The sequence below is a fragment of the Ambystoma mexicanum genome, chromosome 10, assembly GCF_040938575.1.
Source record: "Ambystoma mexicanum isolate Mex_15411 chromosome 10, UKY_AmexF1_1, whole genome shotgun sequence".
Lineage (NCBI taxonomy): Eukaryota > Metazoa > Chordata > Amphibia > Caudata > Ambystomatidae > Ambystoma > Ambystoma mexicanum.
In genome coordinates this window covers 541,928,041-541,944,780 of record NC_090932.1, presented here as the reverse complement: position 1 = coordinate 541,944,780, position 16,740 = coordinate 541,928,041, and the positions used below count along the sequence as shown (strand labels likewise).

The 16,740-nt window shown below is 45.2% G+C and overlaps 1 protein-coding gene across 4 annotated transcripts in view; it reads left to right on the top strand.

Annotated features, from left to right (window-relative positions):
• STK25 (serine/threonine kinase 25) overlaps window positions 1–16,740 on the top strand; it is a 1,190,884-nt gene that overhangs the window by 544,286 nt on the left and 629,858 nt on the right. For all 4 annotated transcript variants that reach the window (XM_069618115.1, XM_069618117.1, XM_069618114.1 and 1 more), the window contains exon 5: window positions 2,147–2,304. In XM_069618115.1, the coding sequence (XP_069474216.1) occupies window positions 2,147–2,304 (158 nt within the window). The remainder of the gene's footprint in view (window positions 1–2,146; window positions 2,305–16,740) is intronic.

Sequence of the window (16,740 nt, the reverse complement as noted above, 5' to 3'; positions counted from 1 at the left end):
TCTTTTCTTGAACTGCAGGTCGATTCCATTTTAGTCTACAATTGCGGGCTCTTGGGCCCAGAGGGAGCCTTGTTCGTAAGGGCATTTTTATATTGCCTTTTAGGAGGTGAGGCTTTAAGATCCGAGATATCCCATGCCTCATGCTCTTCATGAATGTCTCCTATGGTTTGCATAAGGGACTTGAACTGAGTGTTAGGGTCGTCCATTACTATGATATTGGCATTTGCTCTCCATAGTTTGCTCCACTCTTCAAAACAAGAGCCTTTTAATTTTAAAACACATTTTCCCCCAGCCTTCGACACTCTGTTATAGAGGTTTAAGATCCAGAGCTTATGGCTATTCTCAAAGTGTAAATGAAGCTCTTGCAACTCAGGGCAGTCTGGATTTGGATTTTGTATCATGTCATTATTTTCACTGGTATCTTCTAAAATCCAATAAAAATAATTTTACAGCCACTGATGTTAAAAAGGGTTTTAATTAATATGGAAATGTGCAAGCCAGTGTTTACACATATCAAGAATGTAGGATGTCTTTGTTTCTTGGAAAAGTATTAGGCAAATGCTGCCTATGGTTATCCCGGGCTCTCTCGAAATCCTGTTGTATCTTTATAATTTCTGTTATTCATAATTTTGGTTAACTGGAGGTCTTAAGTGTTCTGTTTTTTTTATAATGCATTCTCTTTTATGTTGGATTGTTATGCAATAAAATGAAAATTAAAAGTTTGCAAAAATGAAATCTTTTTTGCTATCTGAACGGGAGAGCAGCCCCATCACTGCACAAAGTTGTAATTTGTGTCGCTGCTTCTTCTGCATCACTGTTGGTTCCACCTAGATATGTTGAATTTAGTTACACATTGCCCTCCTGCCCAATGCCAAACACTCACTCTTCTTGCCCTGCCTCGGTTTTATGGGTTAGCTAGCACACAGGTGTGCATTCTTCTGCCTGCTTTGTCCCCTTGTGCAGGTTGGTGGGGGTAAGTACTGCTACTTACAGCAGGACCGTGCTGAAGGAATTGCTGAGGCCTTTCTTTAATGCCATTCTTTTTACTGCCTTGGCTCCTCCACTGCAAGAGAGCTATTAGCAGCACCACAGTCAATTTCCTCCTATGGCTGCCAATTAACCTGCTTGCTGGTCCTCAGCCATGTATTCATCCTCCAGCTGCTCCTCATTCTCCTTCACATTTTGCTGCCACTCTCTCATGCTGTAGATATATCCCCTCCACCCTACTACTGTGGTCACATACCTCCCAGTGTTGCTTCCTTCAACCCCTCTCCCTCAATTGCTGCAGCCACCTCCTTTCACTGTACAGCTGTACCTCCTCCAACATGCAGCCACTGTTGCCACTGTATCCAACATCATATCCATGTTCTTATCTATTTTTACAGCAAATTGAACTTGGGGAAGTGTGTATAGTTTTTTTTTAAATCAAGGCTTCTATGTTGGAGTTCACAAAGGGGGACGGGGGACTGAAGTGTAAGAGACTTCACGAACTAGGATAGTGAGAAATAAAATGTGACAAATATGGAATCAAATGTCTAAAATGGCTAAACACTTGGCTCTTCTGCTTTCTCCATGTGTGAAGCATCACTGTTCCTCCCTCCAACAGCCTACCACAACCTACAGTGAAACCAGAAGTGATCTGGCCCTTTTTATACGGCCAGCAAATCTCTATTGAGATTCTGGGCCTCTGATTGGCCAGACTGATCTCTGAGCGGTTCAGCAATAAGGATTGTCCTGCCGAACACATGCGAGTTCTTGTGCAATTTGGGAGAGTCAGCAAGGTCTTTCAAGAGCACTGAAGATCAAATACAGTATGAATGGTTGTGCAGTGAAAGTTGTGTGCAGTAAGGTCAATGGTTGTTATGTGTGACTTTTAGTTCCTGATGTTCCATCTGATTAGTTGTTTTCTTCAACTTTGCACAAACATATTATGTTTATTCAGATGCATGGAAACTAAAGAGATCTACTAACCACAAAAGAGTCACTCCTTTTTATCACATCACAAGTGCAAGATACGCAGTTGATGGATGCAGGTGTGACAATGAGATTTTTGTTTGTGCAATTATATTTATATGCAGAACAACATATTTGTTAACTATTCTGCCAAAAAGACAAGGCTTTAACATTTAAAAATATATATTTTTAGCTGCAAATGTGCTGCTTTCGGAACAAGGGGACGTGAAACTTGCTGATTTTGGTGTGGCAGGACAGTTGACAGATACCCAGATCAAGAGGAACACTTTTGTGGGAACACCCTTCTGGATGGCTCCAGAGGTCATCAAGCAATCTGCCTATGACTTTAAGGTGAGCAGGAGGTGTAGGGTATGGAAATAATTAAATGTTGAGACATGATTTCGTTTTTTGAGGACTGTTGCGGAAGGACACTCTTTCCATTGAATGGCAGAGTATAGAGTTTGTCTCTGGAAGTGTGAAGCCTGAGCTAAGGATTGGATGTGCAAGGAGAATTACTTGTATGTCTAGAGGTGAACCCCCCCCACGTTGAGGCCAAAGGTAGAAGTGGCCTGAACAGTGAACTCCTACCTGACCTCAGTAGTCTACCATGGGTAGCTTGGGAATTAATTGAGATTGGGTATAAAATTCCACCATCACCTACTGGGGATATGCTATGTTATGGCATTTGTAACGCGCTTATACAAAAGTGTTTCAAGGCGCATGTTGCTAGAAGAGGCTAATGACAAACCAAGAGCATGATGATTGAAGTTTCTTATCATTGCTGGAAGAGGTTGGTCAATCTTAACTAATTGACTTGATATGAAGACTGATCTGTTTTCTCCAGATGGGTTCATTTAAAAGATCAACACTGGGTTGAATAACCGTGGAAACTGAACCCTTCTCAACCTTGAATGTCAAAGCACCATAGAGCGATTGGTGATTTAAAGTGAGGGAAGAGTGGCGTGCCCTTTAGGAAATGTAAACAACATTTTAGCCTAAACTATCTCATACCTACAAGTGATGCCTCCTGGGTAACATGTAGTCAATCTAATAAGCCTCTGCTACTATAGTTACTGTGCTGCTGCACTGATCATTTGGAATGGATTGTGTCCTCCCACGTATATTCCTCATCTTTGATACGTCATCCAGCTTCAGCTGCTTTGGAATTTATTTTCGCCAGATAGCGCTGTGCGTCAATGGCGTCAACTCGAAGGCCTCTTGCTCGAGGATGATGTCATCAAAGGCATATATAGCAGACGCAGCGCCCGTTGGCTTAAGTTCTGTTTTTCCACAACAGCTTTAGCTTCGAAGAAATACGGCGCGCTTCTTCATCACTTTCGTGACTAACTTCGTTATTATTTCGAGAGAGAATCGAGCTGTCTTCCTTGTCGACACCAACAACCCCGAAGACCGGGTTCAAGCAGTGTTGCGATTGTGGGTCGAAAAATGACAGACCCCCTATGAATCTGTTTGTGGTGCCTCGGAGCAGACCAAAACACCTCGGACTGCTCCAAGTGCGAGCCCATGACTGGAAAAGCCTTGAAGGAATGAAACGGGAAGTTGAAGGTAGGTTGAATACCCAAATCTCCTACCCCGAACAAGAAACCTTCAACCTACGAGTCGAGAGGCGACTCGCCTCAGAGGAAGAAGACCAAGCGGTCGAGATTGAGGAGTGGCTCCCACCACTCTTCTTCGTCCTTGAAGTCGAAGAGAAGGCACCGTAGGTCGCTTTCGTCGACTTAGTCATCGGGCGCTTCCCCCAAAAGGGTTTCTTGCCCAACCAAAAAGTCCACTCCGGCCGAGTGGGAGGCCTTCAGAGCAGAGATGCTCAAAATATTTGAGAAACCAAGCCTCCGAGCCATGTTCCTACCGCACCTTCAAAAGAAGCCGGGAAGGAAAGGGCTCTACCTAAATCCTGCTCGCCCTCAAAGGCCCGATCTGCATTGAGAGCCGTCGAGGACTCGATCCGATGAAGTCTCATCGAAGGATCAGTCGAGCTGGAAGCATAAATAGAGGTCCTCCACGACACCTTCACCATTGACACCTTTGACGCCAGCCAAACCCTCGGCATTAATGCCGAAGGCATCAACGCCAGCTGCGCCATCGACACAGAGTGCCCCAGTAAAATCTATTGCGCCAATGAAGAAAGTTTCAACGACTCTTCCAGCGTAGAACCATTATTTGCAAAATCCCTCATTCCTGAGAAAACATATGTACCACTACCCAGGAAAGACTACTTTAAGTCTTTCTTCCATTTATGAAGAAAATGTGCAGTCTGTTGAAGAGGCTCCATTTGGCCTCCAATTTGGTATGCCAAATGTACCTGAGTTTTATTGCAGAGGAGACAAGGTTGAGGGACATGACAACCTACAGACTGCAAGTGATGTTGATAACCTCACCTGAGTTGGAGTTTGGGAGACCAGAGGCTGGGGAGCATGCAGCTGCGTCCTACAGACAACTCATGTCTAAGGTAGTGGATTACATGGGGTGGAGTAGGTCTCCATTGTGATTCGAACAAGAAGATCTCAAAGACATCTTAGATATAGGTCCGCAGTCAAATCCCATATTACCATTTCATATTGCCTTGCAGAAAAGGGTGACAATGAATTGGGAGACACCGCAGACCTATCCGGCTGTTAATAAAAGCTTGACTAAGAAGTAACCGCCCTTTCAGCAGTGACTGCCACTACCCGTCGAAACACCCCACTCCAGAGAGTCAGGTGGTGCAGGCAGCTACTGCAACATCTAAGCAAGCAGCTTACCCTTCCATCCCTCCAGATAGTGATGACAAACGAGTAGATGGATGGGCAAGGAAGGTATTTTCCGCACGGAGTATGGCACTCAAATCTGCCAATTCCACATGTGCCCTCGCAAAGTTTACGTTCACTCTATGGGACTGTATTTCCATGGCGGCAGAGCACATTCCCAAAGGGGATGAAAGAGACGGATTCTTAGCCATAGTAAGAGACTGCAAAGAAGCAATGTGCAAGTCTTTGTTAGGCAGAATCCTATGCAGTACCCTTAGGGAGCACTACAGAAGATTAGGACTACAAGTATATGCAATAAATCCCCTTTGGTATCAGTCCGCACCACAAAGATTTAGTTGGTAGCTGTGGCTGAGCAGTCAGACTTATCTCAAGAGGGAAATGAGCAGTATTCAAGGTTTACACAGTAGGACTACAGTACTATGGAACAAGGAAAAACTGACCAAAGCTTTGTATCAAAAAGAATATATATGTTTATTTTACACACTCTTAATTCCACACACAATTCACTATCATTAAAGCAAGTTAAAATAGTAAAGAAAAGTATACACAACTCCCTATTTAAATTGTAGAGAAGTTTGAACAAGAGTGAAAACTGAGCAAAATGGCACAGTGTAAACCAAGCAGAAATGGCACTCTAACAATTTCTTCAGAGGGAAGGAAAGGTCAAGTTATACAGGGTTAGACTCCTAGATACACCAGCAACACTTCCCGAATGGATTGTGAACAAGTTAGGCAAGGCAGTACTTTAGCATAAGCAATATTGAAGTGAACACCAAGCAAAATGGCACTTCAACAATATTTAAAAGGCAAGGGAAGGTGGTTATAAGAGTTTTAGGTGCACCAACACATTTCCTTTATGAAAAGCAATCTAGAGAAGGCAGTTGTAACAGATTCAGCCAAAGGCAATAGGCCTGTGCCAGAGTAAGTGGTACAAGGCAAAGTGCCCAGGATCATTCGGTTCTAGTAGCTGCAGTCAAGTCTTTAACGGTTCAAAAGGAGGGTGCAGAAGGTAAAAGATAAAGTTAGACGATAGGGGCGGCCAGCCCTAGAGGTAAGTAAAGGATTTAAAACACCTTTAGCAGTACCCCGCGAAACGGGAGGCCTGGCAGAACAATGTACCTTGAAAGTGGAAGCGGCTCCTGCGGTGGCGGTAGTTCCTGGCAGTTCCTGCAGTTTGGGATATCCAGCAGAGGAAGAGAGGCTCTCGTTGTGGAGGAAGGTTCGAGTCACTGCACTGCCCAGGGTTGAAGCCAGCCACGGTGATGCCAAAGCAGAATAGAAAGTACACTCCTTTAAATCGTGGTCGTGGTAGCAGAATAAAAAGTACACTCCTTTAAATCGTGGTCGTGGTGGACGGGTGCCTGGCTATCCGGTCTCCGAGTGTCTTGCACTGGCGATTCGACCAAGGCAGGTCCTGGAAGGCGATTGGTGAACTGGTTGGTCCCACCAGCTCAAGGGAAGAAGGCTCTTGCAGGCGAAGATCTTCTCTTGTCGTTGGAGTAAAAGTGGTGAGACGCTGCAGCAGGGCTTCACCAGTGGTTCCGTCGTTGCAGATGCCTTTGGCTTCTCGCCTCTTCGGTTTCTTAGTTCCAGTGGCAACGTCTTGTCCTCCAGTCCTCAGATCCCTGCTTTTATGCAGAAAAACCCCCATTCATACAGCCTAGCTGTCACTCACACAGCGGGGTGGTTATCCTGGTGGGATAACTCCCCAGCCTATCAGGGCAGAGTGCGACTTAGGTTGCTTAGGCAACCCTGTCCAGGGTGCCTATTCCCCCTCCCACACATCCTGTCTACCCCAGACTCAGTGGCGCCGAGAGGAGGCCTTCTGGGCAGAAGCCTGCCAAAAGGACGAACAAAGGATCCCCGACCTGGGTTAGGATTTCAGAGAAAGACCCGTGAAAGAAATATTATCAAATTATCAAAGATCTGGCAATAAAAACCTACCAGAGTAAAGTTAATAAAAAGATAAACTGGCGGTATGTTAGAGGCTGTCAGTTAAAGTGGTAGCCTCGAACAATGGGAAAATCCCATAGGAAAATATTTGCTATCGAATATTTACGGTAGTAACCACTGCCACCAGCCAGACACTTTGGAGAGAGGGACTGGACGGTACGCTCTCGAAAATGAACACCAGGGAAAAACTATTAACCCTTTCCAGTACTTCCATAGTAAGATGAGATGTACTGGTTTTGTTCATAACTATTGACTAGTAAAGTCAATGGGGACTTTACATGCCCTGGGAGACAGTATTCAGTCCCAGGTTATGGAGTCTATGTTTGTGGGCCGCTATGACACCCCTGTGTTTACTGCACTGAGGGTGCTGTGTAACACACATGTAAAAAGATGATACCTATGAGGGTGAGAAAAACCCCATAGACCTTAAGCACATAAAATAGCCTAAAACACCCATCAGCAATGTCTAAGAGTGGGAAAAAGAGTCTCACTCTTAGCAGGAGAAAAAAATAAACCCCTCAAATCCAGCAAAGCTGCTGGGGGACTCTATAGGTAAGGGAAATTAGCCTTAGAAGAGAATTCTCCCTAACACTCTTCAGTCAGTTTTGGATTCTGCTGATGGCATCAGCAGATCCATGGCTACCAGCACTGTTATGCGCAGGTTTGCGTGGTTGCGGAAGTCGGGGTTTGCACCGGATGTGCAGTCCAGACCTCTCAACCTGCCCTTGACGGATCTCACCTTTTTGGCAACAAGGCTGATGAGAGACTTGAGAAGTTGCAGACCTCGTAGGTGGCAGACAAATCTTTAGGCACCGCTATTAGGCATCCTCAGCCTTTTCAACCTAGTGGACAACCTTGGAGGGGTAGATCTTTTCGCTACTACTTCTTAGTTGGAAGGGCGAGAGGAATGGCCAGTCAAAGGGGCCAAAGAAAATTTCCTCATCGTAGACGAGGAAGGGGTGCAAAGCCAGCTCAATCAAGGGGTTCTTTACTATCTGCTGCTGCATCAGCCACTTCAAAACATCTGAGGTCTTGAGTCACAATTCACTAGTGGGGGCAGACTGTCTCAGCACCTAGAATAATGGCGAGACATTACTTTGGATGCTTGGGCCATGGAAACCGTAGCCCACGGTTACTGCCTTCCTTCTTGAGAGACCTCGGAACAATCCACCGGGGAACCACTCTTGAAGGACTTCAGATCCGCTCCTTGTGCAGGAGATTTTAACCTTGCTAGAGAAAGGCGCTATAGAACCAGTGCTTCTAGCGGAGATGTACAAGGGTTGGTATCACCCTTATTTCCTAATATCCAAGGTGGACAGAGGGCTGAGACCAATCTTGGACTTGAGATACTTGAACAAGTTCCTCAGGAAGGACACGTTCAAGATGGTCACACTGGCTCAGTTCCTTCAGGCCCTCAAACTCAAGAATTGGTTGGTGTAATTTGACCTTCAGGATGCTTATTTTCATGTGCCAATCCATCTCAAGCACAGAAAATACCTGGATCTCATTATCAATTTCGAGTTCTGTCATTCGGGCTGACCTCCGCCTCAGGGTTTTCACCAAACTGATGGCGGCGAGTCTCAGGAGAGGGGGGATTCAAGCCTTCCTCTACCTGGACGATTGGCTGATCATGGTACGTTCTCCAGAACAAATCCTGGATCATCTCAACGTCACCTGCCACTCATTTCACAGACTGGGATTCTCCCTCGATTGCAAGATGTTTCATATGAAACCTTCTCAGAAACTCCAATTCATCGGAGCTGTTCCGGATACATCCTTGGGAAAGAGCTCGCCACCCATGGTGAGGACTCAAGACATTCTTCAGATGATCACCAAATTTCAAAGTGCCCAGTGTCTCCCGGCCTTCGATTTTATTTATTGATTTATTTATTGTTTCGGGGAGGGTTGCTCGGCCTCATGGCATCCTGCCTGAGAATGAGATCCCTTCAATGGTTCCTGAGAACTTGGACTATTGAGTTCTTAGAAAAGGTGTCAGACCTACTTCAAGTTCCAAGCAGTGTCGCACTGGATCTTCTGTGGTGGGCCTGCGAGGACACCATTCTGAAGGGAGAACATTTTTGGCAACCATGGCTGGAGATAACAGTAGTAACTGATACTTCACTCATGGGGTGGGGAGCCCACACCAATGATCTGAGAGTCGGCAGGCGTTGGTCTCCATCGAAGTCCAAACTAAATATCAATCTTTTGGAGCTGAGGACAATCAGACTAGCGCTGAAGGCCTTCCTGCCCTCTGTACGGGGAAAGAATGTCCTGATATTAGCGGACAACACAGTGGCCATGTACTACCTCAACAAGATAGGAGATGTAGGGTCACTACCACTGTGCAGAGAGGCAATGCAGCTCTGGTACTGGGCAATACAAGAAGGAATCTCCCTATCAGCAGTTCACCTAGCCGGAGAGGAGAACACAGCGTGTTATAGTTATAGTTGAAAAAATCTATGCAAAGGTCTTGCTGGGACGCTTGCTAACCTGGATAGATACAAACCATGTCCTTGACCATTGCGAGGCAGGCTTTTAAAGATGCCACAGTACAGTGGACCAATGTTTCAGATTTTAGCTGACCCTATTGAAGTACCTAGTATTAAGAAAAGTCAAACTCTACTTTTATGTTAATTTAAAATCTGCGTTTAATGGGGGTCCCGCGCAATGCCATATGGCAGAGATTGGTGAGCAGAATTATTGTTTTTAAAGCGATTGCATCCTTAAATTGCAATGATGTAGCAGCAGTAACCTGGCAGGTGACCTGACTGACTTCTTTACGATTCAAAAGGGAGTCAGTCAGGGTTGTATCCTGGCCCGACCCCATTTTGCCTATTTGTTAATCCTCTATTCCATCTATTTGGCCGTTCCAAGGTGGATGCTCCATTCTTGGGCTCTGATATCATTACTTCTATTTGCAGATGATGCAGTATTCAAGAAGCCTACATAAACAATGTCTTTGTTTAATAGGTTTTGTCAGGAGAATGGCCTGGAAATCAAAATGACAAAGACAAAAACCATGGCATTGCATACAACTGGGGAAAAAAATGCCAAATCTTACAATCAAGTTAGAAGATTCTCGAACAGGTGAAAGAATACGACTATCTGGGTCTAACATTCACCAGTAATTGGGCATGGTCATGGCAAATAGTTAATTCAAAGGGTACTCTGGAAAAATCATCTGGTGCAATTATTAAATTTGTATTTAGGAAATGGTGCAAATATGCATTAGAACTATATGGGGCTTAGACAAGAGCATCTGCCTTGTATAGTTCAGAACTATGGGGCTTTGGTAATATTGGTAAATTAACTACAATAGAGAACATCTTCTGAAAAAATCTTCTCCCTACCCAAATCTAAGCCAACTATGTCCTTTAAACCTGAGTTGAACTGGTCTAATATCGAACATGACCTGGCGCTCGGGCTTGTATTTTGAGTAAGACTCTGGTCTCCCAGTAGTTTAACACAAATTCAGGAGGGGCTAAGAGATGTACTGAACCTGTTAATGTCATGGTGCAAATCTTTTTTCAAAATGTGAACATGAATGATTTATGGCTTAATTGAGAAAGTCTGTAAGGTATCTTATATCCCTAATTAATTGTCTTCGGAAGACCCTGGGCATCACGGATCAAGCCCTGCCGTGGCTGACCTCCTTCCTCTTGAACCGATCCTCCCAGCTTCAGCTTGGGTCTTTTCTCTCCACTTGTGGTATTCCCCAAGGCTCTATCCTCTAACGCTGGCTCTTCAATGTCTATCTGGCTCCTTTGGCCCTCCTGATATCTACCTTTTCCTCTAACTCTGGAATGGCCTCTCTGCCTCTCTCTGCCTTGGGCCGGATCTCCTTAAGTTCTACAAGCTCCTCAAGACCTTCCTTCACTCCCCCTTTTTCTTACTCCCTCCCCCTGCTTGCCTACCCTTGCTCCTTCCTCTGTCTGCTGACTGGCTGCTTGGTGTCCTCTGAGTATTAGAGGGCCAACACTCCCCCATGACCAGACCTCTGCACATGCCCCCTGACCCACCCTGCACTGCTGTCCGGCTTATCTTGAACTACCTGGCTGGATTGCTCCCTGTAGTCCCAACATTCCTTGCACTTAACTCAGAGCCCTTCTGCTCTGGTTGCACTTCCCACTGTAACCTCTCCCCTGCACTTCTTGTTGCGCACTTGCATGATTTAAATGACACTAGGTCTAGTAAGATCGTTTGTCTGGTCTTCCCTTTGTTCCCCTTCCCTGTTTGCGCCTTGAAAAACCTGTGTATAGACGCATAATAAATAACCAATCAATCTGTCAAATCACACTATGAGGTATGGAGCCGATGCATACTACCTGCCATGGCACTGTGTCATTGAAAAAATATTGGTCTGTGAAGTCTGTTTTTGGGGTTGAATCTTACCAAAATATTTGAAAACCTCAATTCAGCAGATCACTATTTATACAGTATAGGCTAGGCACCTTACCTTTAGGTAATCTAAAGAATTAATGGAATCCAAGTTCCAGTTCCTTATGCCCTCATTGCAATGGCTCAGTCGCTCGGCCACTTCGTGTTGGTTTTGGTGAATTCCTGTGGCGCAAGCCACAAATTTGCCAAAACCATTGTTACAAAAGGGAGAAAGAGGGAGACTGGGTTCTGAACAGAGAATATATGGTTGAACACAGCAACCAGCAATGCCACAGAATGAAAGGGCCAACTCACTAACATGTATTTTTTCCAAACAACTCCACTGCGTTACCAAATGAGGAGCTCACTAACAAGATGTGCTCCAATCAGCAGCTTTGTAAGAAGCAAGTCAGCCCGGCTTTCCATTTCCTAGCTGCAAAGTGATTTGTTTTGGGGGATTTTGGATACACTTGGGCTAGATTTTGGGCTACTTCCGGCAGTAATCTTGTTTTCTGTTTTTTACAAGCTTTGCATAGGCTGGTATAGTAGTCGGAGGCAGTGTACAATGTTGCCAAATGTCTTCTGAGACAGAGAGGGGGTGCGACTACGCACCCTGCGCCGAAGAGTAATACGAACACAGTGCTGCTGCATAATTAATGTTAAACAATAGACTTCAATTTAGCCATGGAAACTCTGAGAGGCAGCACCTTGATTTGCGGTGCTCTTTGTTTTGCTGCTTTTTTCCAGTTAGATCAGCCCTGTGAAACATTCTGCAGTGTGAGTCCTCTATCTATGCAGGTCTATGCTCCTAAAAATTAGGGCATACGAGGACCTCTTTATGTTGTCAGTGGCAGAGGTGTTGCAAGGGGGGGAGGCTGAAGGGGCGATAGCTCAGGGTCTTTTGGTTGTAGCCCCAGATAGAAGCTCAGGGGCTACAACCAAAAGGCCAGCTAGCCCTGGGTCCTGACAGTCCACACATTAGAGTAGCCCCAGATCTTTTCCAGACCTAGTAACACCCCTGGTCAGCAGTACTACACCTCTCCAAAAAGTAATGCAAGCATTTGTTTGCATTGGTGCAGTAACAAAGACAAAATACAGAGGTCCTCGTCAGAAATCTGAGAGACCTGTTTGTTCTCAGTGGTACTACACCTCTTGTTTTTAACTGTCATCAAGCACTAAGCACTAAACCGTGTCCCCAGAAGCAGTGTGATGGTGAAACTGCTTATATTCAATTCCGCATTGGTAATAAATTCCAGTATTAGATACACAAAAGTCCTCATGAGAAGTTACATCCAGTACATCAACAGTTGCAGAGAAATAATATCAACATTATTGGAGAATGGGTCCCTGGTAGGAACATAACTGATAACCATAGACGACTGCACCATATTATTGACCAGACAGAGGAGGACATGGGTGAACTGGCTATCATCTCGCTTGATGCGGTTAAGGCTTTTGATTCAGTAAGATGGCCCTGGCTGTTAGCGACTTTGAGATGCTACGGAATGGTGCCAGGATATCTCGGGTGGGTTAAAATGTTATACAGCTCCCCAATTCCAAGGGTTATAACGGGTGCCATTATCTCAGACAAATGGCAATTTAGCAGGGGTATTAGACGGGGCTGCGCCCGGTCGCCCATGTTGTATATTCTAGCGTTGGAACCATTGGCTATCTTTCTTAGACAACAATATGGGGAGATAGGGATCCGCACTGCAGGTGGTCCGCATCTTATTTCATTATACGCTGACGATATACTCTTGTATCTGCGCTTCCCAGAGGAGAACATACAATACATCCTGGAGGTGATGGAACGATATGCTACTCTCTCCGGCATAGCGGTAAACCCCAAGAAATGTAGCATGTTCCCCCTGGGAAGATATAGACTTCGCTTACCAAGGAGCTTCCCGGTATTGCCAATACCCTGGCAAACCGAGACGTTCCGATAGCTTGGAATTGACATATACCACACGTCTGGCGAGGAACACAAACACAATGCGGAAAAGGCAGTCGAAAGCATTAAAAATAGCATGGGATTTTGGTCCAGACTGCCCCTGGCCGTGATGGGAAGGGCTGCTCTGATTAAGATAGTAGTCCTGCCCAGACTGTTACACTTCTTTGTAAATATTCCGTATGTGATACCTAGGCGCTTCTTCGCTAGTCTCCACAGCTTGTGCATGGGCTTTATATGGCATAACTCCAGGAACAGGGTGGCTCTCTGGAAATTACAGAACTCGTGCGATAGGGGGGGGGGGGGATCAACCTGCCGAATTTTGAGTTGTATTACTTGGCGGGACACCTGCAATATGTGACCAGGTGGCTGTCTGAAGAAGAAACAGCTGAAACCAGGCTGTTGTGCATGGAACCTGCTCCCTACTTCCTTAGAGAGGTGGTATGGTTGTCAAAGCCAAAGGTACTAGAGATGGCGAGGCTGTTGGCGCTTGGCTGGGAGGTGTGGCACAGGGCACGGCAAATTGTGGGATACCTGGCCCCGTTCTCTATGCAGGTACCGCTGGTGGCGCTATGCAGAGAGGACCCCCAATTGATAAAAGGGGTCCGTAGATACTGGGAACCGATGGGCCTGGCCACCTTGGGAGACATATGGCAGGAGGGGGAGCCACTGGAATTCCAGAAACTAATAGAGGACACCAGGGTGCATAAGGGGCAACACATTACTTACTCCAGAATTGTTAAACAAGTGCGAGAAAAATGGCCGGCGGCGGTGCTTGCAGAACAACCGGATGCCACCATTGAGACGATATATGACATCCCGGAGGGTGGGCATGAGATATCCCGCATATATAAGCTACTGGGGTCCAAGGTGGGGAAGGAATTGCTCCAACTGAGACGAGTCTGGGAAGAAGAGGTGGGAGAACCCATGTCGGATGGGCTATGGGACAGAGCCCAAAGATATCATAAAGTGTCCTGGAACACAAGGCTCCAACAGATCCAACTATATGTCACACATAGAGCATATCTGACCCCCAGTAAGATTGCCAGGTTTGGTGGCCAGTCGACTCGGAGATGCCCCAGGTGGTGGGAGGAGGAAGCTGGGATGTTACACATGTTCTGGGCTTGCCCGGAGGTGGGAAGGTTTTGGTCAGAACTGAAGATACGCCTGGCAGGAAACGGCATTACGCTGGAAGTGGAGTTGGCCTGGGAATGCATGCTTTGGGGCTTTCCTAGACCACGTAATCTGAGGCACATTAGTAAGATGAAAGACCTGGTCTACATCCTGGCCAACGGAAGATTGCAATGTGCTGGAAGAGTTGTGGTGGGCTGACCTCATGAAGTGGGCAGAGGCAGAAACGGCTGCTTGGTTTGAAGCGGTCAGCAAGGGAGGAGAGGAGGAGGTAGGACCCCTGATTGAATGGTGGCAACTGGTGGCCACTATGACGGGCCCCTCCCAGTCCGATCACAGTGATGATGACATGGAAAAGATAATAATAATAGACCCGCCTGAAGAAGAGCAGGCTGATGACACGGATATAGTGGCTCGAGTTAATGGGGTGGGAGGGAGTGGGACAGAAGAGTGTTTTCTGTAATGTTATGTTATATTTAAACATGGAAGTCCTAACTATTGTAATGTTTGGTGTGTTATAAAATAAAAAATGTTTTTAAAAAAAAACATTATTGGAGAATGGTATTAGAATAGCAAGAAGCACACTTTTCTTGGTCACGATGGAGTGGTCAAAATCGTGATAAAGATGCAAAATGTGAAACGGGGCTTGAAATATATGTACAGTGCGTGTAATGGCTTTAAATATGTGCACATTGCGAAGCCAGGCTTGAAATATATGTGATGGCTTTGAAAGTTAACAGAAGTGGCACTGCCACAATAGCGTCGTCTGTGGAAGATGTAATCAGACAAAAAATTGAAGGGGGGTTGAGAGCATACGTGCATTAAGCTGTTGAATTTGATATGGCCCGTGCTCTGAGAAGACTTCTCAGAGGGAAGAATGCTACCCGCTCTTAGGTGGAATTTCACAGAGAAGAGTGAGTGCGAAGTCCAATATTTAAATATGCATGGAAATGAAGGTCCTGTGGGAACAGACAATCCCTTGGACTTGGATATGTCACTGCGGGCTATACACAGAGGGAATCTATTCAATACCACCTTGAAGTTCAAGTTCAACTTGCCAGCAATGTTGATTTATGAATATATTCATGCTAATATGCAAATAATGTCAAAATTGCGGCGAGCAACAAGAAATAGCTTCATATCAACAAACATTCGCTCTATCATGAGGGACACTGCTTCAGAAACCAGGATTCACTCGCTCACGGAGACGGTGCAAATTTACAGCTATTGAACTACTTCTAACTCAAATATTTTAAATTGTTTGTTGGAACACTAGAGGACATAGTACCCATCTAGTTATATACTTTAAAAAGGTACTATCACACTGTCCACTTTGTCTAGACAGTAAATGCAAAATTGTATGTGTTTTTGAACATCAGCCTTGATTTATTCAAATGGACATCAGCCTAACATGTGTTTCGAGCTATGCTCTTCTTCTGAGGCTTATTGGTTATATCGCACCATTAATTGCATAGTATGTTCGAGATACAAATATAATCAATAGGTCCAGAGATACAGGTGACATGCCCAAGGGGTAAAGACAAGGGTGAGGTAAAACATGGCATTATTAGATAAAGAAACATACTTGACTTCATTAATCATAAATATGTTCCATCAATTGCAATTATAGGGCGAACACAGTAAATCAAAAGACATGCATACATGAAGACAGAGAGACAATCAAAGAGACCAATATTAGTGTCATAATATATCGGAGTGAGTAATACGACAATTCGGGTGGTGTGTCACACCTCCGCTTAAATCAAACAATTTACTAGTGTACCTTAAATGCTCATCTATACCATATGCTCTCTGCAAAATAATAGTAAAAGTAATGCATATTGCCAAACTATGTATTAAAAGAAAATACACGTACGGGTAGCAATCCCTTGCACTGAATGCATGTTAGTGGCGCTTACCATTGGCGTTTCGCCTTAATTACACGGTATATGCCAATTCTGAAAGAAAAAGGAGATCATTGATAATTGCACCCATCGGCATAGCACAATTCTTGAAATTTGCACTGGCAATACGGCCATAACTGTACTCTATCTGTAGCCAAAAACTTAAGATAAGGTAACGTACCAGGCGTTTACTTATATATTCTCTGCAGTTGCGGCTGAGTACATAACCTTCTACTCGGCGGTCACAAGGGTGAGGCACATGATAGAAATAGCAGATAAAGGTTCGCTGTTTTAGATGCACAAAGAAATAGCCCAATAGCATAAGATCATATCTGAGGATGCGAGTGCCCCTGGGGACCGTATCAAAACAGCCTCTCATTCTTACCTGCCTTTCGGCTTGCTTGCGTGTTGTCAAGGAAGCCGTGGCTTCCATTGGTGCCTGTATATGCACTTTCCCTCAAATGCATGGGCCGTTACTATTTCCCCTGGAGCATCCCCTACTCCGTCCGCCATGTTGGGTGAGGACATTTTCTCTGCCTGCTCCCGTGTATATGCATTGGTGCTCCACATCTAAACCTCATGCACCAAAACCTCAACAGAGAATTGCATACTAACCAATAATATTGCGCTCGTATTTGTGCGCATTTCAAAAACGAATATATCGGAGTGCCTCCTAATTAGGGGATCACGTATCTAATGGGCTCCC